This window comes from Stegastes partitus, unplaced genomic scaffold (genome assembly GCF_000690725.1).
Source record: "Stegastes partitus isolate 25-593 unplaced genomic scaffold, Stegastes_partitus-1.0.2 Scaffold476, whole genome shotgun sequence".
In the NCBI taxonomy this organism is placed as follows: Eukaryota; Metazoa; Chordata; class Actinopteri; family Pomacentridae; genus Stegastes; species Stegastes partitus.
The window spans coordinates 392,898-419,902 of NW_007578207.1; the positions used below are offsets into that span (position 1 = coordinate 392,898).

Consider the following 27,005-nt stretch of genomic DNA (forward strand, 5'->3'; position numbering starts at 1 on the left):
AGGGCCCTCTCTGCAACTCCGGCTCTGACTCCAGGTACTCCACATCACACTCCTCATACCTTTCACTGGGGAGGATTTGAGAGGACATTGTTCATGTACGGTTTGGCCCGGACAGAGACAACCATTCGGCTAGTTTTCACTCACTTTTAGCTGTTTAATATGATCCTTTTATGTGTTTTGTCATTACACAATTAGAATCAAAACTGCTTACAGTGTTTTTTTGGATTTGTAAACATCTACCTACTTCACTGTGGACTGACAGAAAAATTGCCGTGGTGTATGCCAGACTGTTGGTTTGTGGTTTGTCATGTGGGCAAAAGGGAAATTTGGAGGTTGGGGTGCAAGTGTGCTATTAAGGATACAAGAGTGCAAAAAATTGTGGTGTGGGTGCTTTACAGGAAGATTGCGTTTGTCTGCACAGAGCCATCCCATTTATGCCGGTGGCTGTATGTGCTGCTGAACAGAGAGAGAGACACTCAGTTGAATGAGACATACAGCAAGAGGCCTCATGTGTTTTACTTCTTGTGATCTGTTAAAAGTAAGTAACAGCACGACAAGAGCACTCAGTATTTTTCTTGTTCTTACCTGCAGGATTGTGCTTCACATCTGAAGTGTGTTTTTTTTTTCTTTTCTTTTTTTTTTCCCTCATCACCTGTTGAAGACGCAGAGAATGTTGCTCAGGTATGTTCATTCATATCTTCTTTTTATTGATTTGTCATATCTCGCTGTTTTTTTCATTCCCAAGCTATTCTGAGATGTTCCCTCTTGAAACATTTATTGCATTATATTTAGGTAAATCTAACACTTTACATAAAGATTTTACACATCATCATGTAACACAATGAGAGTATAGAACAGTGTGATTTAAGTTGTAAAGAATACATTTAATAATGCTGATTTCAATACATGTGTTTCCCCAAATTATATTCTTATTTGAACTTTAAACTTGCTGGATTAATTTTAAAGAAGTTTACATTTAGTTCTTACTGTTGAATTCCTTACAGTAAATGAAACAGCCTTAAGAAAGTCACTGCCAGCTCAGTACTGGTTTTAACAGAACATAAAAGTTCTAAATCCATGTTTCAGAGCATTTATACAGTACAAAACAACTGCCATGTGGCGATGGCAAATAGCCTTTTACAGACAGGTTCTGCTGAAAAGATAAATAATAAACACACAGGATTTGTTTTAAAAGTAGGTAAGAGGACAGTAGATGTGTAATTCCTAGAAACAGATTTGGTTAAAGAGTATCCTAGTCATGGATAATTCCACTAACATGCAGAAAGAATGAGCAGGAAAAAGTGTCTTGTACTGACATACATCACATTTTCTAAATAGTTTTTGTGTTTTTAGTTTTTTTCTAGATCTAAATCTGTTTAGTTGATGCAGACCATTAAAGCCTCTTCAAAGGCTACACCCAAACTGTGATCTATAGCTCCTCAGTGTAAAACAAGCTGTTGTTTGTTACTCCAAACAGCAGCCTAATTTTTTTTTAGTTTTAAGTAATTCTAACTTCAAAGTTACAGTCAACCACACCCTGACACTGACTACAGGCTGTGTCATGAGTAGTATCTGTATTATGGCCAGTGGATGCCGCTTAATGGCATCACTTTATGCAGTTATTGGTGGTGAGAGTTCTGCTTTTTCAAAAATATGTATAGAACAACTGTGAGCATTCTTAGCCAAAATCAAAGCAGTTTTAAACCATCCACTACGATGTATTGGTCTGTGCTTGCTATTTATTTAAGATTTATTTATTTCCTTTAACAGGGACACACATATATAAAGAGAAGCAGTGCAGCACATGTTTGCTCCCTGGTTAGAATTTTTAATTCAGCTTTAAAAAGCCAATAAATTGCTACAACTGATTCGAGTAAAAAAATGAATTTAAAAAATACACATAAAAAATTATATGATGATTTATATGCATGTCGCAAAGTGTGTTTGTATGTGACAGAGTACATTTATGTACACAGATGTTTGTGACGAGTAGATGTGACCTGAGTGCGTTTAAATTAGATGGTGATATCCTCCGTATTGCACTGAAAGATTCTGTAAAATACAGGTAGAATATGGTAGGACCACAGTGCCGTCTCGTTTAAAGAGCCAAACAATTACTGCGGACATGTAAACTATACAGCAGCATTTCCAAAGCAGCCATCAGGCCCCAGTGTGTCTTTTAGGTTGCTGTTTTCCCGCAGATTGTCTTATCAGGGGTTGGCATAGCTGCACCCTGGTACAGCTGATGGGAGGAGTCATCACAACCAAACTGAACCCTTCATGAGCTCCAAAAGAACCTTCTCAACATCCAGTCATTTATTTAGTACTAGCAGGTCAACAGATATGTAATGTACTGGTAGAAATTTGTGTTTGAAGGCACGGTGTGACTTAACGGTTCGCATGAGTGAATGTGTGTTGTTGGTTTTTTTTCAGCTCTTATATAGCTCAGAAGCTGGTAGGTGAAACTAACATTTTGCTTTGTGTCTCCACCAGGTTGATTTATTGCAGCAAAAGCCTCTCCTGAATGTGTTCAACCGCCAACTATGTTCTCCCTCTGAGGAGAACCTGTGAGGTAGGTCCGTCTACGAGGTGGGAAACCTCAGTACAAAGTCAAGGCTGAAATAGAATCCTGTTTTTTTTTTTTTTTTAAATATAAGATCCAATCATTTGTTTTCCCAATACAAGGTAGCAGCTACGCCAGGCAGGCTGTGTGGGGGAGTGTCCATGCCAACTAATTTCCCTGGAGTCAGGCCTCATGGAGCTCCTCAGGACACAGAGATGGATGTGGCTTGGCAGGAGCTGATGGCCATCACAGAGTTGCAGGTAAATGTGGCACTGATACACTCGGAGCACTCTCAAGACTTTTATTGCGAAATGTTACTGCAGTTATCATAGATGAACATTTATGTAGAATTTCACAACACTGCATGCTTCATTGTCATGGAGGTGCTTGTTACACTTTTGTAATACATGTATGTGTATTCTTTAAAAATATAAAGACAAATCTGTGGAGACAGTTGTACACACAAGTTTGACATATTTGATTTCTGAAGCAAAAATAAGTTGATGCAATCGCTGAAGGAAAATGAACTTTTCTACAAATGCCTCTGCACTTGCTTCATATTTCATTAACTTAATTGAGCAGTGTGCAAAAGATTACTTCTAAAGTTTTACCTCATTAGACTTTAAGATTAGGATTCTTCAAATAGAAACACTGTATAAGCACAGGGATCTCTTTACAAGTCTGAAACTACAGTTATAAAGTGTGGGAGTTGAGACAACATGAAACTGCAGAGAATAAATGCAAAGCAAAACAAAACCGACTGCAAAGAAGCTGTTGGTTTAGCAAGAGTGGTGGTGCAGCGTTCCACTGCACAGTCTATATGGAAGAGTCATCAGGAAGGAAACCGTACCTGCAACCTCATCACAAAGGTCAATGTCTAAAGCAGTATTTGGGGAAAGCCAGAGTCACTCAGTGCGCACAAAGTTTAAATTGAGTTCTTTGGCCACAATCACCAAAAGTATGTAATGAAAAAGAGCAACATTTGTTTTAAAGAACATCATGGCAATTATTTGTGGGTGGAAATATTATGCTTTGGGGTTGTGTGGCAGTCAGCGGTGCAGGAAATATTGCACGGATGGAGGGAAGGATAAATTCCACAGAAGATCAGCAAATTGTGGGTGCAAATGTCAATAAGCCAGGCAAGAAAACGAAGCTCGATGCTTCAGTGGCTACAAAACGCATTTTGATGTATGTGTACTTTTTATGTTCGTGACAGGAATCAACTAAATGTGTGCGCTTAAACTTCGGCATTTATGGACTTTACCAACTGACTTTTAAGATGTAGGTTTGTTATTCTCAGTGTCAGGTGTGACATCACAACATAAAAGAAATGTAATTCATATGTGATCTAAAAAAAAAAACTTACTTTACAATTTTCATATGTTGTGTTACACTGAAAACTAACACACATTCAGGTAAGATGGGCAACAATGGTGTATTTGAGTGATGGCAGGATGAAGAGATTGTGAGAGGGGGCAATGCTGTATGTTGCTAGTGGCCCCCTGCACTGCACAATAGCCATCTGTTTCCAAATGAAACCTGATCACATCTTTGAGAGCCCTTCATAGGCTATGGGTGGCAGGCTGAAGTGGGGGCAAACTCTGTTCTACAGCAGACCAGTTGAATTGTGCAAAATGTAGTGTGTTCCACGAATCAACTGAGGTCTTGTAAATGTAATGATTGCCTGAAGTCATTTTTTTTAATGCTGACAAATACGTTTGTGCCCGTCCTGGGTGTTTTTGTTGCAGGAGTTTGAAGTCCCCAGTGAAGGTTCCTATGAAACAACACAGTACCAAACCATGGAGCCGATGGCCCCTGTGGGAGAGTACGGGATATCTCAGCCGCATCCCGAGCCGCCTCCTCCTCCTCCTCCTCCTGCTGCTGCTGCTTGTGAACTGAACGCTGCTGGCACTTATGATGGATGTTACTCTGAAGAGGTGGCCGCCTGTCATCGTCTAGGCAGCAACACAGAGGCGATGTACGGAAACTCTGAATCTCAGCTGGCTCAAAGAATGCTCCCCATCTCTCACGCTCAGCCCTCTCTCATGGCGCTTCGGGAACCGATGAACATGTCAGGTACCAGCCAAGGGCACAGGAGAGCCAACGCCTGTCTCTCTCAGGGTTTAAGTCGGCACATGCTGTGGACTACACATGGACAAAGCGCACATGCTCGCTCAGCTGATGATATGGAGTCGGACTCTGGTCTGTCTCTGGGTTCTAGCCCACCTTTGGCCTCCCCTGATAACCCTGTAGGTGGTGCACCAGGCTACCAGAGCGTAGACATAGGCATGACATATAGTGATGGTGAACCCGACAGCATGAACGAGCATGCCAGAAGAGCACACATCCATTACTCTATGGATTACCAGAGTCAATCTCACTCATATTTACATTCAGGTGCACAGCCATCTTATTTTTCACCACAACCCAGTTTATCTCATATACAACAAAGCAGTCTGACTCTTCGGTCAGTGAAACAACAGGGTCCTGCTGCTGCTGCTGCTGCTGCTTTGAGTGACCTGTACAATGATTCTGCAATGTCCAGCAGAGGGAGCTCACAGCATAACATGTATATAAAACCACAAACGAGCATCTCTACTCCTGCACCGCTGAGCAGAGATGAACGGCGGGCCATGGCTTTGAAGATCCCCTTCCCCATGGAAAAGATTATCAATCTACCTGTGGATGACTTCAATGAGCTTCTGACACAGTACACTCTGACAGATACTCAACTCGCGCTGGTCAGAGACATTAGACGGAGAGGGAAGAACAAGGTGGCAGCTCAGAACTGCAGGAAGAGGAAGCTGGAAAGCATAATACACCTTGAAAGAGAACTGAATCAGCTGCAGACCCAGAGAGAGCACCTGGCACAGGAAAGGCTTGAATTCCAGCGCAGCTTGGCTTTCATTAAATGTCGACTTACAGACCTCTACACAGAAGTATTTTCTCACTTACGAGACGAAGATGGACAACCGTACTCAATAGATGAATATTCTCTCCAACAGACACCTGATGGTAAAATATATTTGGTACCTCACAATGCAAAAGAGAGAGCAATGCTTAAGAATTGGGAATAGTGTCATTATTTATACTTCCTAATGTGTACTCCCTGACTGTGCCAACTGAGAATACTTTTAAGTAGCTGGAAGTCACATGTTTAGTTCATATGGTTATGTCTTATCCATGATGTTAAACTTGTCATTCGTGTATCAGTGGACACTTTAATGCTTTTTCAATTGACTGAAACTACACCAGAATGTTTTATAAAAAATACTTTATTAAAAAAAGTCTTTAAAAAAACAAAAAAATACACTGCACAGCAGTCATCCATCGAGTTAAAAAATTTAAAAAAAGCTTCAGCACCAGCATGATTGTTCCGCTAACCTGTCCAAGAAAGAAAAAGAGAACCAGGTTAAAATAAAGGCAAACTGAAAATGTGATAACGTGCAAAGGTTTTGATTTGTACCTGACTGAGCCATTGTCACTGAAATGAAGTCAGATGTTAGGGACCATGTGCCTAGAAAGCAGAAATAAGAGTAAGTAACAGCAGTTTTCCCCCCAAATAAGTAAAGAAGGTGTTCATTTTTGTTCACAGCATGCAATATGTTGGACCTCTATGCACAATAAGAGAGGTCAATTTAACCAGTCAACATTGGTGCATGTCACAAAACTTGTTTACGGTTACGTCATTACTGGGCTACACAACTTACTACCAGCTACATGACAAAAGCAACATATACTATCAGTAGTTGAGAAGTCTGGTCTTACCTACAGACAGCATTTAAGCCTTTTGGCAGATGCTAGCCTCAGGCCTCTGTTCTCACTCTCCCCTGCTTCAATGATCCTGGCGATGGTTTTGCTACTTCTCTCCCTCAGCTTGCTTCCATGGCTAGCCTTAAAGACTTTGCATGTAAGCTAGCATCCTCCAGTTGATCTTTGCAGAAATCAGGGTAGAGTCTGTACCAAGTGATGGGCTCTTTACGATGATACCCTTTGCGCACCACTTTTCTTTTTTTTTCTCTCAACCAGTATTGTAAATGTACCAACTCATGCATCATGGAGTATGTAGTGACCAGTGCGGGATTGCTCACGTCACAGGAAGAAATGAGCTTTTTCCAGACTCCTCACACAACGTAAAATTATGTCCCTGAACCCCACTTTGTGCAGCAGCTAACCGTGAACCCTCCCTTTCCCAAACCACTAAAGAGGCTAACAAGACTTTTTAAAAAAAACTGAAAGATGGTTTATTTCAGCTTGATTTGATGCAGTTACAAAGAAAAACCATACTTAAAAGATCTACATGAAACCTTATTGGAATGCTTGCTTTCCAGAAACACATTTGATTAAAAAAAAGAAAAGAAAAAAAAGAAATAAAACACAAAAACGTTTAAATGAAGGCCCTCCATGATTTATCTACTGTACATCTCTTCTTGCAGCAGCTGTAACCTGCCACAACTGTTTGGCTGAGCAGATTTAGGGAGGTAAACCTGCAGCTGCCCTGTCAATTCGCTTGCTCTCCTCTCCTTGCTCTCCTCTCCTAAGTACTCAGTCCTGTTGAACAATACGGAACAACATTGTTAACTACTGGCTTAGTACGACCTGACATCCAGAGTGAATTTGTTTAAAGGTAATCTGCACTTAATGATTCCCTGCAACGACAAACTGGTCTTACAATACAAAAACATTTCAGGCAAGTTCTTACCACGTCACATCTCAGAATCGTCCTTGACGGCCATAGCCACCACCATTGTTTGAGCCGCTTCCATAGCCACCTGGAAACAAAAATTATTTACCAACATGATACAAAAAGACCAGTATACATACTGGTCTTTTTGGTATAGTATGTGGTGACTTCACATGAGTATCCTTACCAAAGCTCCTGCCACCACCGCCGCCGCCACCAAAGTTGTTCTTCATTGGGCCAAAGTTAGAGGCCTGGGGATCGTAGTGGCCCATGTTGTAGTTATTTCCGCAGCTGCCTGCAGTTGGATGATTTGCCACATTATGTAAAGCTCATCTTGAGCACAGAATAACAAAGGTTCCAAGTGAGTCAAAACCCTTACCATAACCATTGCTGTCATAATGACCGTTTCCTCCATAACCGCCACCTCCTCCACCCTGGCTGTAACCTTGACTATATCCGCGGCTTCCATTGTTATATCCACCAGGACCACCTGGGCCTCCTCCATAGCCTGAAACATTGAAAATCTTTGAGTACGTTGCCAAGTGTCAAAAGTGAAAACACCCGAGCCCGACCAAATGGCCTACTTACCACCATCACCTCCGTTGCAATTGTAAGGACCATCTCCATACCTCCCCCTGCCACCTGCATGAGAAGCAAGCACTTAGGTAAGATCTCAGTCATCACATAACATTAGTTTATTGTAAGTGTAATAAACATGTAAATTCTTTAATCCAAAGAGTCATACCCTGATTGAAGCCTCTGTCGCAGTCATAGGGCCTTCCACCGCTGCTGTTACGATTTCCCCTCATTCCCATTCCTGCATTCTGCATCTCCTGTTTGGTGAGGGCCTTCCTCACTTCACAGTTGTGGCAGTTGATTGTGTGATATTTCTGAACTGTGGGATGGAGAAGAGTTTAGTGCTCTATGCAACAATCAGACAAAAAATTAGCTAAATCTGCAAAAGCCTGCATTGACAACAATCAATCTCTGTACTCACTGACAATCCTGTCGACTGAATCGTGGTCATCAAACGTGACAAAGGCAAATCCCCTTTTCTTTCCGGTGGTACGATCGGTCATGATGTCAATGACCTCGATTTTGCCAAACTGCTGAAAGTAATCCCGGAGGTGTGACTCCTCTGTATCTTCCTTAATGCCCCCAACAAAGATCTTTTTGACTGTTACATGGGCACCCGGTCGGTTTGAGTCCTGCGAAACACATTCAGGATTGTAATTACACTTGCACTTCTGAATGCAACTTACAGTTATCCAGGACAATATAGCGTAAGTAGGTTGACTCACCTCCCTAGAAACGGCTCGTTTAGGCTCTACCACTCTCCCATCAACCTTGTGAGGGCGGGAAGCCATAGCAGCATCGACTTCTTGTACTGATGAGTATGTCACAAAGCCGAAACCCCTGGACCTCTTGCTGTTGGGGTCCCTCATGACCTGAAGACAGAGGGTTCACTTGTTCTCAGCTTGACCACAGACTCTTACGTGCACGTTTTCAATGCACCATACAATGGGTAGATTTTTAGCAAAGGTGATGGTCTTCTAACTGAAACCTACTTACCACACAGTCTGTAAGGCTGCCCCATTGCTCAAAATGAGCCCGCAGGCTTTCGTCTGTGGTCTCGAAGCTCAAACCTCCGATGAAGAGCTTGCGAAGCTGCTCTGGCTCACGTGGGACCTACACAATGGACAAGACAGACTGTAGCATCTGGGCACGTTCACCAGCGTGCAAAAGCAACACTCGCACCTTTTCGGCAATTATATTCGAAATCAACATTGTAATCGCTCTGATCGTGTATTAACCCTGTCCTGCGCCACATATCAAAAATCGGGGCAGGGTGGAGGAGGGAGGCAACGCCGCCATTAACACTAGCGGAGCGGTCAAGCTGAGGGGGGATATTAACATTTTTAGCAGCAATTATACGCCGGCGTTAAATGTTAATGCGGCGTTATTGCCTTTCGTGTGTGACAAGCGATGACAAGCATTGAGGAAAATTCCTGAATTTCGTATACAGCCGATCGCTTGAACAAAAGGCCACGAGGCCCAGTTGCTGTAAAATGGCGGCTTGACAATACTGGAAAGCTGCTGCAGCTGCGACGAAAACGACGCCTGCATTTAATGAACCCATCGGTTTTTAAATGCACTTTTAAACATCTGTTAAGCATGAGACGATATACAACGCTTTGCGAATGCGTTACTCACATCCTTCGTCGACATCTTGCAGGTATATCCTTGAAGACTCCTCGTAAACCGGCCGAAGAAAGGTGATCTGCGTCAGACGAGCCTAGCCTGCTATTCAACAGTACAATAAATAGCAAAGGATACGCCCCTGCCACACGGTGATTGGCCAGTACTTCCCGCTGCAGTCTGTCGTCAGAGGTAGTTGGATCCTGATTGGCTAACATTCAATCAATCATTACGAAAGCCCAATCTCCTGCTGCCAGGCGTGTATTTGAGGACCGTAAAAAAAGACGTCGAGGAGGTTTGTGTAAAGGGAAATTTCTACGAAATTGTGTTTCGTACACGCTGTTGTTATGTTATTGAACATACGGTTGACACAGAGCAGTCAATAGTGAGGGTCATATAGGGGTAAGACCTATTAAAATTGCACTTTACAGCCCTAAATAATTCTGGGTTTTGAATTCTCGGTGGAGGCGGAGATGTGCCTCAGTGCAATATACCTCCTACTGCCAGAAAATACTCATCATACACACACGTTTTTACCAAAAAGCATTTCAGCAGGAAAACACAATGCACATGCAATGCAACAAATATGTCTCAAGCTTTACAAAACTGAGTTAAAATAATGCAAAAGCATGTTTGCCAGCAGAATATATAGGTCATCAGCTGACCGAGGGGCGGGTACATTTATTGTGCGCCTTTAACGCGCGCTTTTTGCGCACAGCACCTTTTTGTGATCCAAGCTAAATGCTAAAGTAGCTCAGACGTTGGCCTCACAGACTGCAGGTCCACAAAAGACGGGGGCTATCGCCACGGTTAACTGGTCGAAACCGACGGTTTAGGCATCCAAAGGGTGAGAAATCATGTGTACATCAATGTGCTTCAGGCTGCTGCAAGTATCGATTTGTTGGTCGATATCAGAGTTAGCTAGCTCGGTGAAGTGTTAGCTTGCAGGCTACCTAATTTAGCAAGTTTGCCTTTGACGCCCATTGGTTAGCGTGTAGCTAAGCACAGCATCATATCGTTATTTCTAAGTGTTTTTCTGGTCACGCTATATTATCTATAAGGGTTTCATCTAGTGGACGGCTTCTGCGAGATATTTAGTTGGCCTCTTGATTTTACATTTTTGGAAGGGTTTGTCGTGCCTGTTGCAGACTGAATAAAACGACAATGCTATGATGCCTGTCGTTGATATGCGATAGCCATCTTGCTAGTGTTGGCTCACGTTAAGAAAATCTGACCTGTAACTTGTGAATGCATTGTCGTTAACGTTGTTTGGGTTTCGTATATAACACATATTCGTGCCTGTGTGCATGTATATCAGCTTTAAGACCGGTATGGAGTAACGCTGTTTTCTTTAACGTTGCTTCTCTGTTGTTTCTTCTTGGACAGGGAAGAGCCAGTGGCCTGCAACAGCGTAGTTTTAAACAACAAACTTTGCTATGGGAAAAAAGTCTCGCGAAGAGGAATCCTCATCCTCTGATGAGGAAGAATATGTTGTGGAAAAGGTGCTGGACAGGAGAGTGGTGAAAGGCAGGGTTGAGTTCTTCCTTAAGTGGAAAGGATATTCAGAGTAAGTAACTGCCAGTCTGCTAACCAGTGATTTCAACTGATCATCACAACAGTCTTAAGATATATCATCCACACTGTGATGGGCAATAGATGTAATTAAATATTACTAACAACCAATGACTTTTGCGATTTGTTTTACATGTATTTTATGTAGTACCCAAGGGGGGAACCAAAAGAAAAATAAAAACAAAAATAAATGTGAACATCATCAGCTCTGTAAACTGGGTGCATGTTCATTCATATGTATAGATTATATGGCATACAGAACACAAAACATTTATATTTTCTGTTGTAACAACAAAGCTTTATGGTCATCCATATTTTTTCCTCTTTGTCATGTGTGTATGTATGTATACACACAGCTGATGACCTTCAGAGTGTGTTGATGCATGTTTCTATTCAGAAAGGAACTGTGGAAGCTCCCTGAGTTTCAGTCAATAATGTGGATATAATTGGCAAAAAATGTTCCTTTTTGAGTGACATACAGAAACTTTAAACATCACATGTATTATGTCATGCCTGACATCCTAGTATTCTCTTATTTGTCGTCAGTGCTGTTGTTGTTGTTGTTGTTTATTATTCAAGCATTATGGCTATACTCGTACTTACTTGCTGCACTGTGATCTTCCTCAGTAAGCACAACACATGGGAGCCAGAGAAGAATCTGGACTGCCCTGAGCTTATTTCAGAATTCATGAAGACCTACAAGAAAAGTGGTGGGAGCTCCACACCAAGCAGTGGGGCCAGCAAATCAAGCACAGGCTCCTTGGGACGCTCCAAAGACTCCAGTGGCTCCAAGAAGAGAAGCTCAGATGATGACGAGGAGGGTGGAAGTAAGCCCAAAAAGAAGAAGGAGGCAAGTAACCTGTTGATGCAGTAGATTTTTCTCATAAATTTGAAATGTGTTACGATGCAGTTATTAATTGGCACAGTGCTGAGTTTAAGCTTGACAGAATTGGAAACATAGCGTATTTAATTTATCTTAAAGTAAAAGCATTAGAAGTTTCACTGTAGGGGTTATAATTGATAGATTATAGGTTGACACTTTTCTGAAGCTTTGGGTTTTACACAGTGGGGAGCTCTTTATTTAAAATCCTACCATTAGTACATTAATTACAGGTGGGTGTTTCATCTTTAACCAAAAAGACAGAAACTGTTGCTTTCCTACATTTTAAAGGATACTCATTTTTTCACATTGTATGTTTTTCTTGGCATTCAGTAAACATTTATTGAATCTATGGAATTTTATTTATTTATTTATTTTAACACAGTTTACTTCGTTTAGGAAATTAAGTCTAAAACTTTAAAATTCATTATAAAAAGCTGTATACGTCTGTGCAATAGTTTTGTGTGTAAATGTGTTTTTAAACCAGATTGATTTTTGGAACAAGTGTAGATGCATTCTGTACATACATTTCTTTGCCAATACTTCTAAATACAATTTGTACAAAATCTAAAACTTGGTTGCAACATAACACAGATTTGTAAGTGAATGTTTTTGTTTGCTATCCTCCAGGATGACATCTTAGTTGCACGTGGCTTTGAGAGAGGACTTGAGCCAGAGAAGATCATTGGAGCGACTGACTCATGTGGAGACCTAATGTTTCTTATGAAGTGGTTGGTTTTATTTATAGATTTTTTTTAATATTTGCATGTGGAACTCATTGTCGGCTCACTGTTTTCATGCAGACGTTATCACTAAACAACACATACAGTAGTCCTTAAGAATCTGCTTTCACCAGTCCTTAAGATAACTATTTCATATTAAATCAAGTAGTACGCTGCTTTGATAACACAATTTGAACACAAGTAATATTACTTACACCAACATCTTCGTACTGGAACACAGTGTTGTGCATTTTTTTAAATTCCTGATAGGATCAAATGTTATAAACTCACTCTGAGCTGCCTGTGTCTTCATGGAGACAGGTATCTGCAGCATTGGAGTTAATGCATACATTTTTTATTGTATTGTACATTTTATTTTAAAATGGAGAGAGACATTTAAAGCATATAGCTTTTGTTTTTAGTATAACGCAACAAAGATATTTGAGTAGGCGTAATTGGGGGAAACTTTGATTGTTTTTTTTTTTCTGAACAACTTAATTCTGGTACTGAAGAATGACCTGACTCATAAATACTTTTTTAATTAAGGTACTTTATCATTCATATTTTTGGTGTGGCGTTGGTGTTCCTCTGGTTTCTGCATGTAAAACATTGGTACTGCGCTGTGGTGGCAGTCTTTTCTACTGCTACATCTAAGTCGTAATGGTATGATTGTTCGAAATGACAGCTCCCAATGTGTCATATTTCCTCTAGCAAATTACCCATTAGCAGCGCTAATAGCCTAGCTGTCCATTCATATACAAACAGCAAGCCACACCATTAAACTTTATGTAACTGCATATTATCTGGATGGATATATGTAGTACCTCACTGCTCATGCCCGGTGAAGCCTCATTCAAGAGTTTACATGAGGTAGTAGTTATACCATAGCTGTTTTTTATTACTATTATTTTTTTTTATTAACAGGGAAAATCTATAGGAATATAAAAAGAAAATACATGTAAACATCAGCATCAGATCCTAAGATTCACAAGCTCCATCTGCCTTTTTCTGCATATGAGAAGCACTGGCTATGATCTTTTTTTTTTATAGCATCATAACTGTATCATTTAAAAGAAGATGACAGCTCTCATTTTAAATCATTCTTACTTCTACTAATAAAAGTTATAGAAAATAATAAATGGGTGAGAAATCCACTTAAAGCAGACCTTTAATGTAGCACTGTGGTGATTAAACTGTATGTTAAAATATAAAAAACACATACAAACATGATTATTTTTGAATTATACTTTAAATATGACTAACTAGGAATGACACAAGTTCAATCAAGTCTTGGAGTTTACAGTAATCTATAGACAATTTTGTGAAGTATTTTTCCCAAGTTGTAAGCTAGCATTTTTATGCTAAGTATAGTCCTGACATGTTTACAGGTTGTTGGTCATCTTTGAGCAGGGAATCATTCCTAAGTGTGTGATTATATTGATCTTCTGCAGAGATGCACAGGCCTGAAAATGGATCTTTATCTCTTGCAGGAAAGATTCTGATGAGGCTGATCTCGTGCTTGCCAAGGAGGCGAATCACAAGTGCCCACAGATTGTCATAGCCTTCTATGAGGAACGTCTCACCTGGCATGAAGATAGTGACAAGAAGGAGAAGGACGCTGTCAGTGCGTGAGTGCATCACCTTAGGAGGAAACAGGACCTCCTCCACTGCAGGGACAACCTTGAGTCGGACATTTTTCACACCCAAAACTCCCATCCCTCACCTTTACCATGTCCAACAATGACGCAAAGACAGCGGACACGGCTGTGTTATCTCCATCCATGCCCCATTGGAGCACAAGGGCCCAGACTGCTGAGGAGGATCCATCAGACGTGAGGAGAAGCTGTAGTTGACATGGGTGATAATGCTACTGGGGAGAGTTTCTACTGTTCTATCTTTGTATTCTTTACCTTCTTTTTAATATCTTAACACATGTTTTAGTGCTTACAGGATACGGTTATGTTAGTATGGTATTCCCACTGAGATGGCCATCTGCTAAAACCCCAAACATAGTTTTGAAAACCAGAGCTGGTTCAATGTGCTGTGAACTTGTTCCGAGGTGAGTGCACAACTCCCATCCGAAGTTCGTTAGAAACGGTGCACCTCTTTTCTTTAAGAGCTCATTGAGGACGAGACCATAATTTTGATATTCAGGAAGCGACCACCACAGCAGCTTCCTGATTGCATAATCACTTCCCTTTTTAAAAAGAAAAAAAAAACTTTTTATCTCTTGTAGATTTTTCAGTTTGTCCCGTCTGCAGAGTTATACCTTCAGAATTTGAAACGTTGCAGAGGACAAAAGCCAAATATGTTTTCAACATGTAGTGACTCCCTTGCTCATTGTTTTAAGTAGTAGTTTTTATCTTTTGTTTTTTCTAAGTTTCAGTGTACGAATGTTGTGTGGTGTGTTTTGTTTGTTTGTTTGTTTGTTTGTTTTTATTTCTTCACACTATCACCAGTTCAAGGAAAGGACAAAAGACATTTTGCTCTGCTTGAGTCTTTTTTTTTTTTTTTTTTTAACTGCAGTGTTATTTTTGTACGAGTATCATTTTCACAGGTTAGACAATCTTCATTATATCCGCACGAAATGAAACCAGCATTCACACCAGTCATTAGGGTTCTGCCACCTTGTGGCGAAAAGACGTAAACCTTGACTCTGACCAATGTTAATGGAGACAGCCCTGCATTTTTAATTGTTGTTGATCTTGTTAGTTAGTAATACTTTGATATATATATATTTTTTAAAAAAACATTAAGCAGTAAAATCCGCTCACCAGAGTGTTCACTCTTGATATCAATATTCATTTTAAATATTAAAACCAGCTTATAATTGGATTATTACTCCTGCATTCTTTTGCGATGAGTAACTTGATTGTTCTCGGCTCTAAGATTTTCAATTTCTCTGGGACCTGGGAAGTATGAAGTCAGTTCTTATACAGAAGATGGACGGGGTTGAGCTGTTGTGCTCCAGCATGAACACTTAGGACCAAATGTTTGGTGTCTACCGACTAAGATCTGCTCTGTTTTTCAGACGTTTTTGGCTTTATTCGGCATTGTTAATGAAGCTGTGATCTTCTCACATTTCATATACATAGTACATAAATCATATCCCTTGAAATCACTTAGAGTATTGTTTTGGTGTCATTTTCTTTCATTCAAAATACTTTGTCCCCAATTTTTTGCCAGTGCAGGATTTTTAAAAAGTAGACTATTTCTTGTGTGAATGAAATGTTACAAATATGTGTACAGTAGCACCCTTTAATAAACATTTTCAATGTTAAAGTTGCTGTAAGGTGGCTTTTTTATTTTTGTTTGTGAAAGAGATATTCTAAATAACGATAATTAATTTTTGCGTGAGGCAGTTTTGAGGGGGGGGGCGTAAAATAACAGTAATTAGTACTAATTATTACTTGTTTTGGATGAAACAAGTAATAATTGACACTACTGCACGAGACAAGGAAAGAGACAACTGTCATAGACAAAGAATAAACACCAATAAGTATGACTCGACGATCTGTTTCATTATGGTCCATCAAAATGAGCCCATTTTCTATCTTTTCCTCAACAAAATGTCTCAAGAGCACCAGCTGCTCTCACCCAGCAGATGGTGCTGTTAAACAATGCTAATGTAAAAGTCATAACTGCTTTTATGCAAGTCATTCACAGTTGAAACACTTAACAGTTGCTCACGACTACAACTCATAAATTTGTGTTTATGGATTGTGATGCATCTTTTCTAGGGGCAGCGATGCATGTTGTGTTTAGCGACTAGCATCATGGTTGAACCCACTCATAAGTTCACCGACTCAGGTTGTGCAATAAAACACACAGAGTTCAAATTCACGCATATCTAACTTACAACTTAATATATCCTGTAGTTTACCAGCATATTTAGTATGTAAGGGTGAAGTCTGCCTGATAAAGCAGAGCACATGAAAAATATAGGAAATCACTTGCATTTGTTGCTTTGCTTTTGGCATTGGCTTTTAATTAGATAAAGGAACCAGGGTCATTATGGTTCATGCATGGTCAGTGCCTTAAGCCCGCAGGCCAATGAGGGAGCCCACTTTAACTTAATGTCATGATGCAGCCATTAAGGAAACTCAGTGGGTGTAAACACCACAGCTTGTATGACAAACGCAACAGAACAGAATATCTAACGTCGTAATATGTCAGGAAAAGGCTGTTTCCTCGACTAGAAAATGGCATGAAGGAGGTGCACTAGCCAATTTCCACTAAAACCAGATTCCAAAATGTGACGACGAAATACAATTTTTCTTAATCTGGTCATCAAGACAAAAGCAGGAAATTAGTTACGTATTAAATGATGACTTGTTTATGTAGAAAAGTGTCTCTGCAATGGAGACAGACTGCCAGATAAGTTCTAAACTGCAGTGAAGGTTGAGTCTTGTGCTTCCCTCGCCACCATCTTTTTCTTTCTTGCTGCCTTTTATAGCGGCACTCTTTGACACACACACACACACACACACACACGGTGCTGCTTGGCTACGTCTAAAGTGATGGAATTTTCCTTGCAAAAAGGCTTTTACACTCCAAATGGAATGCAAAGGTCACTAGTAAATATCCAGCCCCTGGGACCATTAAGCTGGGCAAAGGGAGCGAGCAGCAGGCTGTTTTATGGAGCCTGGAGCTGTCTGCTGACAAACCCAGGCCAGTAGGTTTGGTCGGGAAAGCCACTGTGGCACTCATGGGAGCTCTGCCACTGACATGTGTGGCAAATACAGATGTCGAAGCAGTTTTGGTGTGTGATCCACGGCACAACAGAGTGAAGCTTCATCGAAGCTGAAAATTTACAGGAGGAAATCCGATTTGGGCCTCGTGTTGAAAATGATCAGCCTCGTTCAGCAAAGAAGTGTTGGCTTTCTGGGGCATATTAATAGCAATGTTTGGTATTTTCAATAGACACCTATACATTTAACACAGCTTTTTAGCCATACGTGTCGTACAAAGTGTGTTCTTTGTGTTGCGTGTTGGTGTAAATTTATTTATTTATTCGCAAAAGCCTCTCCGCACTTCAAACATACTCCCCCCCTACTAGTAACTTCTAGTGCAAATGAGTTCCGCTGGGGAACGTCCACAGCAGAGGTGGGTCGTCTTGCAGCACAATACACCAAATGAGTTTCGAGGGAGCTACTGTGCAGCTGTGATGAGGGAAGGGACTGCTGCAGTGGGCATCATCAGAGTTACGGCTCGCTCAAGGATGCCACTAAAACAACAAACAAATGTGCACTCACACAGATAACACACACACACACACACACACACACACACAGGGTACAATGCACTACCACCTTGCATGCTGAAGAAAAAAAATTAGCCCAAGAGAAGCCGTGAAAAAGGTGCTGTAAGTCATGAGTATCACAGAGGCCAGTGTAATTTGATGTGGCCTTTCTTGTGCTGTGATCATGTAGGCACAGCTGCCCAACAGCTGTGTCTCCATTTCCTTGTTGCAGTCAGATAAAAATGTCTGCAGCGACGACTGGCTCATCATCTCTCAGCACAGTGCACTGATCTGTGTGAAGGTGATTGCGATGCGATGCTCTAATTTGGGCAGCTATCACACTTAATGTGCAGTAAAGCGCCACAGACAAAGCTCCTTCGTTCGGAATGCCCCCCTCTACTGCGCCACACAGCTCTCACCACCAACCTTCTGCTGGCTGTGTTTCCCCTTCACCACCACCACCACCACCGCCGCCACCACTGCCCCCCCACTCCTCCCTTCATCTCCTCTCCCCACCAGGGGAAAAGAGTTATAGCTGCCATAAAAGGCAGGTAATGCATTGTTAACTAATTCTGTCTGCTCAGAGCTGATATATCCTCTGCTCTAAATCTCTGTGCTTCCAATAAAATGCAAATGCTAATGCTTGCCCTCCATGAGCTGATATCATTTTTAACAGGCCAGAGGTAAATGCTAGAGAAGGGTGGGGTGGGCCAGCGGTAGTTTGTGACACGGTGGGGCTTTGAGCTTTCATGGTACATTCTGTCATAAAGGAGACCTCAAGACCTGCTCCACATACCACTGACCAACAGCATACATGCGTGTAAGTGTGCACATGTGGCTGCAGGTATGCGCATTCGGGTGCAACAGTACATTGTTCATAAGCCAGAGAAGTCGTAGTTAACCTCTGATTGTTTAAAACTAAGACTGGCATCTTTGTCATTAAGAAAACAGCACTAGAAGCTTTTCAGTCACTACTCATTCACCATCAAATAACAGAAGCCAATTTGCCTGTGGATGTAATGCATCATATTTCCATGTTAATAGTAGTGTCATACTTCGTGTAACCTTGGGCTTCTAAATATTGATCCACTTCTAGATTTTCAATTATCCTGTGCCGTTTTTCTGCCATCTGGTAAGGACCAGTGATTTGTGTTCCTTCATATCTGGAGGCTTGTCCTGTAATTAGACCATAAATTAATTTGCAGAGAAGAGAGCAAAAAAGATTGAAGGCATTAAGTAAGTCCTCGGTGGCTGGAGACAGAAAATCATAGGAAACCACAGCATAGTGTTTTATTCACTAGAATAAGATAATTGGATTACAAATTCCAACACCATAACTTTTTTCTTTTTTTTTTTTTGTTTAAGCATGTGTCACTTGTTTTTCTTTCAACTATTTAAAACCATGCTGCCGCTAACGATTGCTTGTAAGTCACTTCTTCAGTGAATGACTAGAAATCATCCACTGACATAATTATGTCTAATTGCTTGCAGTGCAACAGCAAAACGATTAGGAAAAATTGTGTACATTAGTGTCAGAATGTGTGTGAAACTTTGCGGTGAAATCTGCCGTGAATCCATCAGTGGTTTTTTTTTAAAATGGCCCCCCTACAAAGACAGACAACAATTGTGCGCTTCGAACCGAGCTCTTATTTACAGCACTGCTCAAGTGGAGCTCCTAAAAAGCCCAATGCATCTTTATTGATTTTAAATTGGGAGTATAAGCTCCCCTGCAAGATTAGCTCATTGTCCCCTGCTGCTAAATTACACATAGTGATTGGGGCTGTCGCTGCACAGTTTCGGAGCACTACAACAGCAGCTCTTTTTGCCATGTGGAAATTCACATTAGACAAGCCTAAGTTACTCGCTTAAAGCAATTAAGAGAAAAATGATGTAACAGAATGGGCCTCTCTTGCGGCGAAAAATGCTAAATCAGCAGGGTCTGAGTTTAAAACACTGTATACGGGCACGGTCTGATGTGAGTGAGGGTAATGTCACAGTGAGACTAGCACAGTAGTCTGTAGGTGGAAAACTGCGTTGGTGTACCTTCTCTACATGATACCTTGGGTGTTATTAAGCAAGGCCACAGCTGCCAGCATACTCTGATCATATCTTGTGGGGCTTGAGAGGCAAGGTCAGCCAACACGGAGCCCACCTGCTCCCCCCCGCCCCCCGTTCTCCATCACACAGTCCCTCAGCCCTGGCCTCCCGGAGGAAACACGCCTGACTGCCATGCCGGTACAGACAGCATGTGTCCCTGAATTTATGATGGCGACTTATTGGCGGCCTTTCACGTTAAAAGTCATCTTGAGTTTCCCAGTCTAGCTGTATGTGTGGTGAGCGTTAATCCAATAACATTCGGAGCAGACACGTACAGGGGCTGGCTCTCTGCCAGCTCTGAGCCCTGACAGTCTTTGACCCACCGCTGACCACAACATTCTCCTGCCTCTGCTCCCAGCCATAGCCAGCCTTGGCATAATACGGAGCCATAAACTATCTAACGTTACACTGCGTATGAATGTGAAGTATTACACGCTTTAAGGTACAATATGCAAGTGAGAAAAGTCCAGCTGCGACAGGCTCATTTTGTCAAAGTGGGAAAAAAATCACATCTGTCTACTGGGGAACTCTACACATCTTACATTTTAATCGAAGTCTGCCAAATGTGTCAAATGAACAAGTTTCAGGCCTTTCTATTTCTATCAAGGATTAGAGTTCAGAGAGGCCATTAAATCCCCGGGATTTTCTGTAGTGGTATTTATTTCAACAGGAGATATGAAGGTTCATATTAACTGATCCACAAGGAACAATTCTGGCAGAAGTTAAAATGCTGCGAATCTTGCCCGGGCCTCAGAGTGGAAAGCTTTCAACAACATGAGCTGCTCTGCTGCTGGAGGTGGCTCCTGAACTGATTATAATTTTAGTGGCTTATAAAGCCTTGATAAATACTTTATAAAGCCACGTTTCATAACAAATCTTACACATAAAAGAAGGCATAGATGTTACTCCACAAGGGATAAAGGGACTCTTGACAGGTTATTGAATAGGTTTTATAATTCAATATTACAACCACCATCCTTGTAAGAGCCCTGTCATCTCCCAAGGCTCACAGAATATATAAGTTAAACACACATTCAAGTGCTCACAGTCTAGTCCATTACACTGATTAGCAGTAAACACATTTGTAATAAAACTTAGTGAAATAGAGGAGGACGCTCTGCACGCTGATTCATGGGAGAATCTTGGTGAAATATAACGTGTCTCGGACGTCGTACTTCTGAGGGCGCAGTGATACAAGGCTTTATTTACAGGATCTGTAACACATACCGGCCGATTTATCCAAACAGCTCATGTCTAAACATTGAGTCCGTCATTTCAACTGCTGGCCAGAAATAAACCCAGGCACAGCAGTGCGACGGGGGTCCGGTGGATGTGAGAGAATCTGGGAAGCAGAGCAGACCAAACAGATGTCTTTCCACAACACAGACACCTCCTACTTATATCTCGCTGCTCTCTGCTATCCGTCCACCACTTTACCAAAATATCCATCTGTCCGATTCTCGCTCTTTCTCTCTGTCAGTCTCCCCCCCCTCTCTGTAATTCCACTGCGCTTGTGTTGCCTGGTTTGAAATCTGTTCACCATGCACTGAACTACCCATTACATAAGCGTTATTGGAAGGTTTAATGATCCATTTTAGCACAGAGCTTTCCTTTCTTTCCTTTTCTTTTCTCTCTCTCTCTCTCTCTTTTTTTTTTGTTTTAACCAGGCAGCTGTTATTAGAGGAAGAAGAGCAGGAGGAAGGAGAAGAAGAAGAAAGAGCGGATCATGTGTTTCCACTTTTGACCTCTCCACTGTGGCATGTACACACCTGGTTCAGTTTAGAATGCTGTTTTTTTGTGGAATAGCTGCCGGGTAGTGGTTTCATCTGAGGAGTGGAGGTCTAAAAGTTTACACCACCAACTTTCTCTCCCACGGGTTATTTTTGTGTGCATTCAGAAATTTGTTGTCATGTCAGCAGCGAGGTATGCTGAGATGTAAAAACGCAGTGCCAGTGGTAAGCCAGGTAACCAGCACTTACTGAAGACAATTGGTTTCCCCTTTACGCAACATTAACAATCTTGTTAAAAAAAAAAAAGAACATTTTGTGTAGATGTTTACAGGCCGAGATAAATAACCTTTGATAAATTTTGTTAGTGAGGGAACATTACTTCAAAATGACATCTTTAAAGGCGTATTTTAACCCCAACTATGTGAAAATGTATGTCAGATGTGTTGCCTTGATTATGGGAAGGGCAAATCACGGCCACCTCAGACTCTGAGCTACTCATCTGTTTCCTATTGGAGGAAGTGATTCTGGCAGGAAGGCAGGGGCAGTTGATGAAGGCAGGCTGGGATAGAAAGACGGTTTAAAAAAAAAAAAAAAACAGGGGAGCAAAGAGGGTAGAGAAACAGGAAATGACAGTGTGACCCACTGGGCCCACTTACTACCTTGCCAGAACCCTCCGGCCACAAGCCAGCCTACTGGGCCGGCAGTTTCCATCACCTGCTGCTTCTGGTTCCCTCACATAAATCCAGGTGCTCCTGAATAAAGCTCTCTTTCTCCAGGAGCCACAGGGAGCCGGAGGGGAGGCTGCAACACCGGAGGGGCTGTACCACCGAAACAGCTGAAGCTCTGCCTCCTTGTGAGAACATGTCATGGAAAATGCTGCTCCCAAATAAGGGTAAGCGTAAAGAGCTGGGGATTTTCTACCAGTCCCCTGCTAGTTCAAAGCTCCATTTCATTAATCCTGTCTTCTAATTAAAAGAAGCTGGACCATTCAATATAAAGTTGCTGCATGGTTTTATTACTGTTTCCTACCTGCCTGATATTAATATAAGCCTGGCCCACTGGGGAAGGAGAGCCTCAGCTCTTCCCAGCTCCTCACTGCCCCCTGGCAAGCCTGAATGGCCTCTGCAAGCCGCTGAGCTGATAAACCTAGAAATCATTCCCGATTCCAGCCAGAGCTCTTTACAGTACCTTCAGCGCTCCCTGGTGATGGATTAATGCACTGTTGTTGTCATTTTATTGCCATTTTATTGCCCTGGTGCAATTTACCAGGCTTTATGTGCCTCCGCTGTCCGGCGAAGCAACGCGCATGCGCACGGAAGACCGACATTCCGAGACAAAGGGCCACCTCTCCGAGCGATGACTGCGCATGCGCATTCACACAGACTCCCCTTATAACACAAGACACACACACACGCACACACACACGCACGCACAATCTAAATCAAAAACACGATTCATTCCAACGCAAATGGGCTACTATACAAGCGAGCAGATGAAAGGCTTAGTAGTGAATCTTTCAGCCACCTGATGGAGTTCACATCCACCGCTGCTGTGTTCTACTTTCACCACCTGAGGGCAACATCACTCAACCGGCCTGCAGCTGCAGCCCTCATCCAACCTCACTCAGCCTAATATTATGCATTAGAATATTTATTTGGTTTCTGCTTTCTACAGCTGTTTTGAGGATGACAACATTTAAACCTGAGCTTCCTCTCTTTGGATTTGTATGCAGATACGACTCCACTAAACAAATCCCCACTTCTGCCTGCTTGGTTTTCGTGACAGAATATTCCAATTTATATTAATGATTTTGACATTTAAAGAAAACATATATCTGCAATTACTTTAAGGCTACTAAACAACCACTAAATTTTCCACAACCTTCATTTTAACACTTACAAACACGGCAAAACATTTCAAGTGTGATTGCTTAACGTAAACACACCCACCCACAGACACGCCACACAGCTGCTGATGCCGGGTCGTTGTTGTAACATGTGGAGGAGCTTTGTAATATCTCATGCCAAGCTATTATCTCTTTCATGCTGTGGGAAAAAAAACAGCAACATGCCTACAGCCAACTGATTTGGCTGGAGACAAGTTATTGGACTGCATTCTATTTCGCTGTCTTTATTTTGGTATAATTATGTTATTTAACATTGGGCAATGATTTAAGGTCTATGTTAGATACAGTAAACACAAGTTATTGCCTAAGCTCGTTGCTTTATTTGTTAGAGTGATATTATATCTATGGATGATACAGAAAGTGATCTTGTAGATGTAATCTTTATGGACCTACTGAACACTATGTGACTAACATATGAAGTGGTCGTGGCAGGAAGCAGCCACCAGAGGGAGCACAGATGCTGCTAAATTGAGGGGAGCTACCTGACAATTAAAAACCATTAGGCTTCAAAAAAAAAAAAAACATGAAAAGATACACCATTGATCTTATCATTCTACAAATAACTACCATTTCAAACGCTTATCAGCTGCAATAAAGATGTTTCAGACAACTCAACTTTTTTTTTCTACTTTGTCTATTCCTGCCTTGACATTTAGTTTATGTCTCACTTTGCCTGTTTGGCGTAGAGGCGCATGTGGATATATACCTGTGTGCATATTTCTTTCACATTTGTAGTGTAAAGTACAGTCTTTGCAAGGACCTGTAACCTCAGAGTCTTTTACGCCCTGAGAGCTGCTGATCCATCACTCTTAATGGAAGAGGATAAGTTTCAGCCAGTGAAAGAGAGAACAGACAAAGGCAGGACGATTTATGACAGACGCAGAAGTGGAACTTCTGGCTGTGGGCCTTGATCTGAGCTGGGCTGTGGCTAGCATAGTCTCGGCTACGCCTTGGGCCGGGGTCATTCCTCCCTCACCTCCTACTCCACACATTACTCCTAAACCAGAGAGCTTCAATCTCCACACCAAATACCAAAATCCAAACCTCTCTCCTAAGCTTTTGAAGTTCCGTTGCCCCCTTTTTCTGGACTCACTTTTGCATGTCTATCTTTTCCAGTGAGTGCTGAGCTCTGGGTGGTGAAATATGGAGTGGAGACCTGTTACATGTTAGCTTAGGAGATAGCCAAGGTGTAAATTATGTGGGAGTCTCTGGCCAGCCTTATTTATGAGAGGCCTGTCAGGTGTTTAGGTGTTGGAGTGAGATGTGCGGCTTAAATCGTTTACTTCGCTGTAAATCAGGTCATACAGGCCACATCTGTTTGGACAGTGTATGTTTACGCGTGTGCGCCTGTGTTTGAGTCCTTGTTTTTGCTGGAGGACTATGCGAGGCCGGGTTGTGATAATGTCAAGGCATAGGTGTTAATGTTTTACCCTGAATGTGAAGGCATGTGAATGTGTTTGTAGGCCTGTTTTGTCTGGAGGCCATCATGGCTGGTGCAGATGGGCTGAAACACGAGCTATAGTTATAGTTATTATGCTGTCTGACTAACAAAGATGCCTTTTATAGATCCCCTCAATCCCTACACCTGCCGTTGCCGTTTTACATTATGAGCAAACATGAAACCTACTCAACATTTTTCCTGTTTCTTTTGAGACGTCCCTGTCTGTCTTTATCCCAGACATATCATGTAGAGGTGGGTAGCTGCGAATGTAGCCCATCTGAGGACATCAGGTATCACTCAGCAGGTAGTTAGACCTGTCACTGGATGATGGATACCGGCTCTCAGACAGAGGAACTGCAGCAAACAGGTTGCATAGACCCTGTATTTGTTGTCATCATTCCCCCACAAGGCGTTGCCTATAGTGCGAGCTATGTATCCCCTTCTGTTCGCCCTATTGTCTGTCCCCTGACTCGGCCTTGTCTCGGCACAACAATGGCATGGGACTTGGCTGGAGCGTTTTGTTCCCCCTAAGTGGGAAAGCGTCAGATCTTAAAGTGAGACCAAAGGCAATGAGGGAGTGCAGAGAGGAGGAGAGATGAGCCGAGCCGAGGTTGAAAGGGGTTAAGAACATGAGACAGAAAGCTCCGGAGAGAGATGGAGAGGATGAAACGAAGGGGTGGAGAGGACAAGAATGAGGGAGAGGAAGAGGGACAGAGGATGATGTGCTAGAGGCAGGTACATCTGCATTCTCTCCAAACACAGCATAGGCCTGTCTTAGGTGTCTCTATCCCAGCAGCACTCACTGGCAGATTTATGGCCTCTCCTCGTGCATGTGTGTCTATGTGTAGGAGCAGGAGGGATAAATTGAGAGCGAGAGACACACGGTACGAGCGAAGAGAGAGAGAGAGAGAGAGAGAGAGAGGGTATGTGAGTGGAGGCGAAGGGCAGCAAGCAAAATAGCAGCCATGTTGCATTCCATCGATATCACAATTTTCACCCCCACCTCCCCTCTCGGTCTCAGCCATATTTCATCCTTCCTCTCTCCCTTTATCCTTCCCTTCTCCTCTCTCCTCTCCCTCTCTGTCTCATCACCCTGCTCTTCACTTGGCGCTCTTGGCCCTTCCATTGCTCTGCTGGGTCCCAGGCTTTAAAGCCCTCTCAGGGGGAAGGGTGTAAATCTGTCTCCCCCGTCTCAGGAGATTTCCTGGGGCTCAGCAGACTCAACAAAGCCTAGCCAGTGTGTGGAGGACCAAATGTTACACACACACACACACACACACACACACACATTTCTACTTCCATCTTTGTGAGAACTCTCATTGACATAATGCACTCCCTAGCCCCTTACCATAACCTTAACCATCACATATAAATGCCAAACCTTTACCCTTACGTTAATCATGCTCTAACTCTAATTCTGACCTGAACTCTAAAACCAACCCTCAGATTTAATTTCATGTCAGAAAGTGAGAACCAGCCAAAATGTCTTTACTTCCCAAAAGAGAAGTTCTCACTCCTGTGGTTTAAAACTCAGATTACTTCTCACAACCCACACGCATAAAGAAAAAAACCAGCACGTGAGCCCATATTCATTCACACACGCTTGGCCTTGTTGGGAAGCTTCTGTGAAAACAAACAGGTATGGCTTCTTGCTTGTCTAGCCTGGGAAACCAGTGTTTTTGTTTGTGTGCGTCCACATGAGACCCTGCCCCCCGAAAACCTTTTGTCCACAGGGGCTGTCCAGACGAGCTTGTTGTCTCTCTTTATTTTCTCTCTCTCTCCCCCCTTCTTTTTCCCCCACTTCCCTCTCTGCTTTATTGCACTTGATTCTAAGCGCGTCCATTCCTGAGATGGCTCAGATAGCAGCTGAAGCTAAATTGCCCATCATAAAGCATCTGCAATAGCAATGGAGCTCTCAGGGAGGGACTGCTGCAAGGGGGTACGAGGCGGTTAGGGCTCACTATGAAAA

General features: G+C 42.2%; 3 protein-coding genes across 4 annotated transcripts; 2 read left to right on the forward strand and 1 right to left on the reverse strand.

Annotated features, from left to right (window-relative positions):
* Positions 1-478: 478 nt before the first annotated feature.
* Positions 479-5,906, forward strand: nfe2 (nuclear factor, erythroid 2). The gene is given in 5 exon segments (XM_008286935.1): positions 479-681; positions 2,494-2,572; positions 2,686-2,823; positions 4,312-5,600; positions 5,602-5,906. Coding segments are annotated over 4 exon segments (1,536 nt in total). The 5' UTR covers positions 479-681; positions 2,494-2,524; the 3' UTR covers positions 5,663-5,906.
* Positions 5,821-9,561, reverse strand: LOC103360979 (heterogeneous nuclear ribonucleoprotein A1). 2 transcript variants are annotated; one of them, XR_520386.1, is made up of 11 exons: positions 9,462-9,561; positions 8,820-8,936; positions 8,549-8,695; positions 8,245-8,455; positions 7,993-8,142; positions 7,836-7,889; positions 7,627-7,755; positions 7,435-7,542; positions 7,266-7,335; positions 6,030-6,080; positions 5,821-5,947 (listed from the first exon to the last, which is right to left on the reverse strand). XR_520386.1 is itself a non-coding variant. In XM_008286934.1 (10 exons), exons 1-9 carry the CDS (start codon positions 9,474-9,476, stop codon positions 7,277-7,279), a joined length of 990 nt encoding a protein of 329 aa, XP_008285156.1. In that variant the 5' UTR covers positions 9,477-9,561; the 3' UTR covers positions 6,783-7,114; positions 7,266-7,276. The 2 variants fall into 2 exon arrangements, 1 of the variants encoding a protein (XP_008285156.1); XM_008286934.1 differs by lacking the exons at positions 5,821-5,947; positions 6,030-6,080 and adding an exon at positions 6,783-7,114.
* Positions 9,562-10,167: 606 nt separating this feature from the next.
* cbx5 (chromobox homolog 5 (HP1 alpha homolog, Drosophila)) lies at positions 10,168-15,902 on the forward strand. Its single transcript, XM_008286937.1, has 5 exons — positions 10,168-10,293; positions 10,833-11,013; positions 11,646-11,868; positions 12,529-12,629; positions 14,111-15,902. Exons 2-5 carry the CDS (start codon positions 10,883-10,885, stop codon positions 14,250-14,252), a joined length of 597 nt encoding a protein of 198 aa, XP_008285159.1. The 5' UTR covers positions 10,168-10,293; positions 10,833-10,882; the 3' UTR covers positions 14,253-15,902.
* The last annotated feature ends 11,103 nt before the right edge of the window (positions 15,903-27,005 follow it).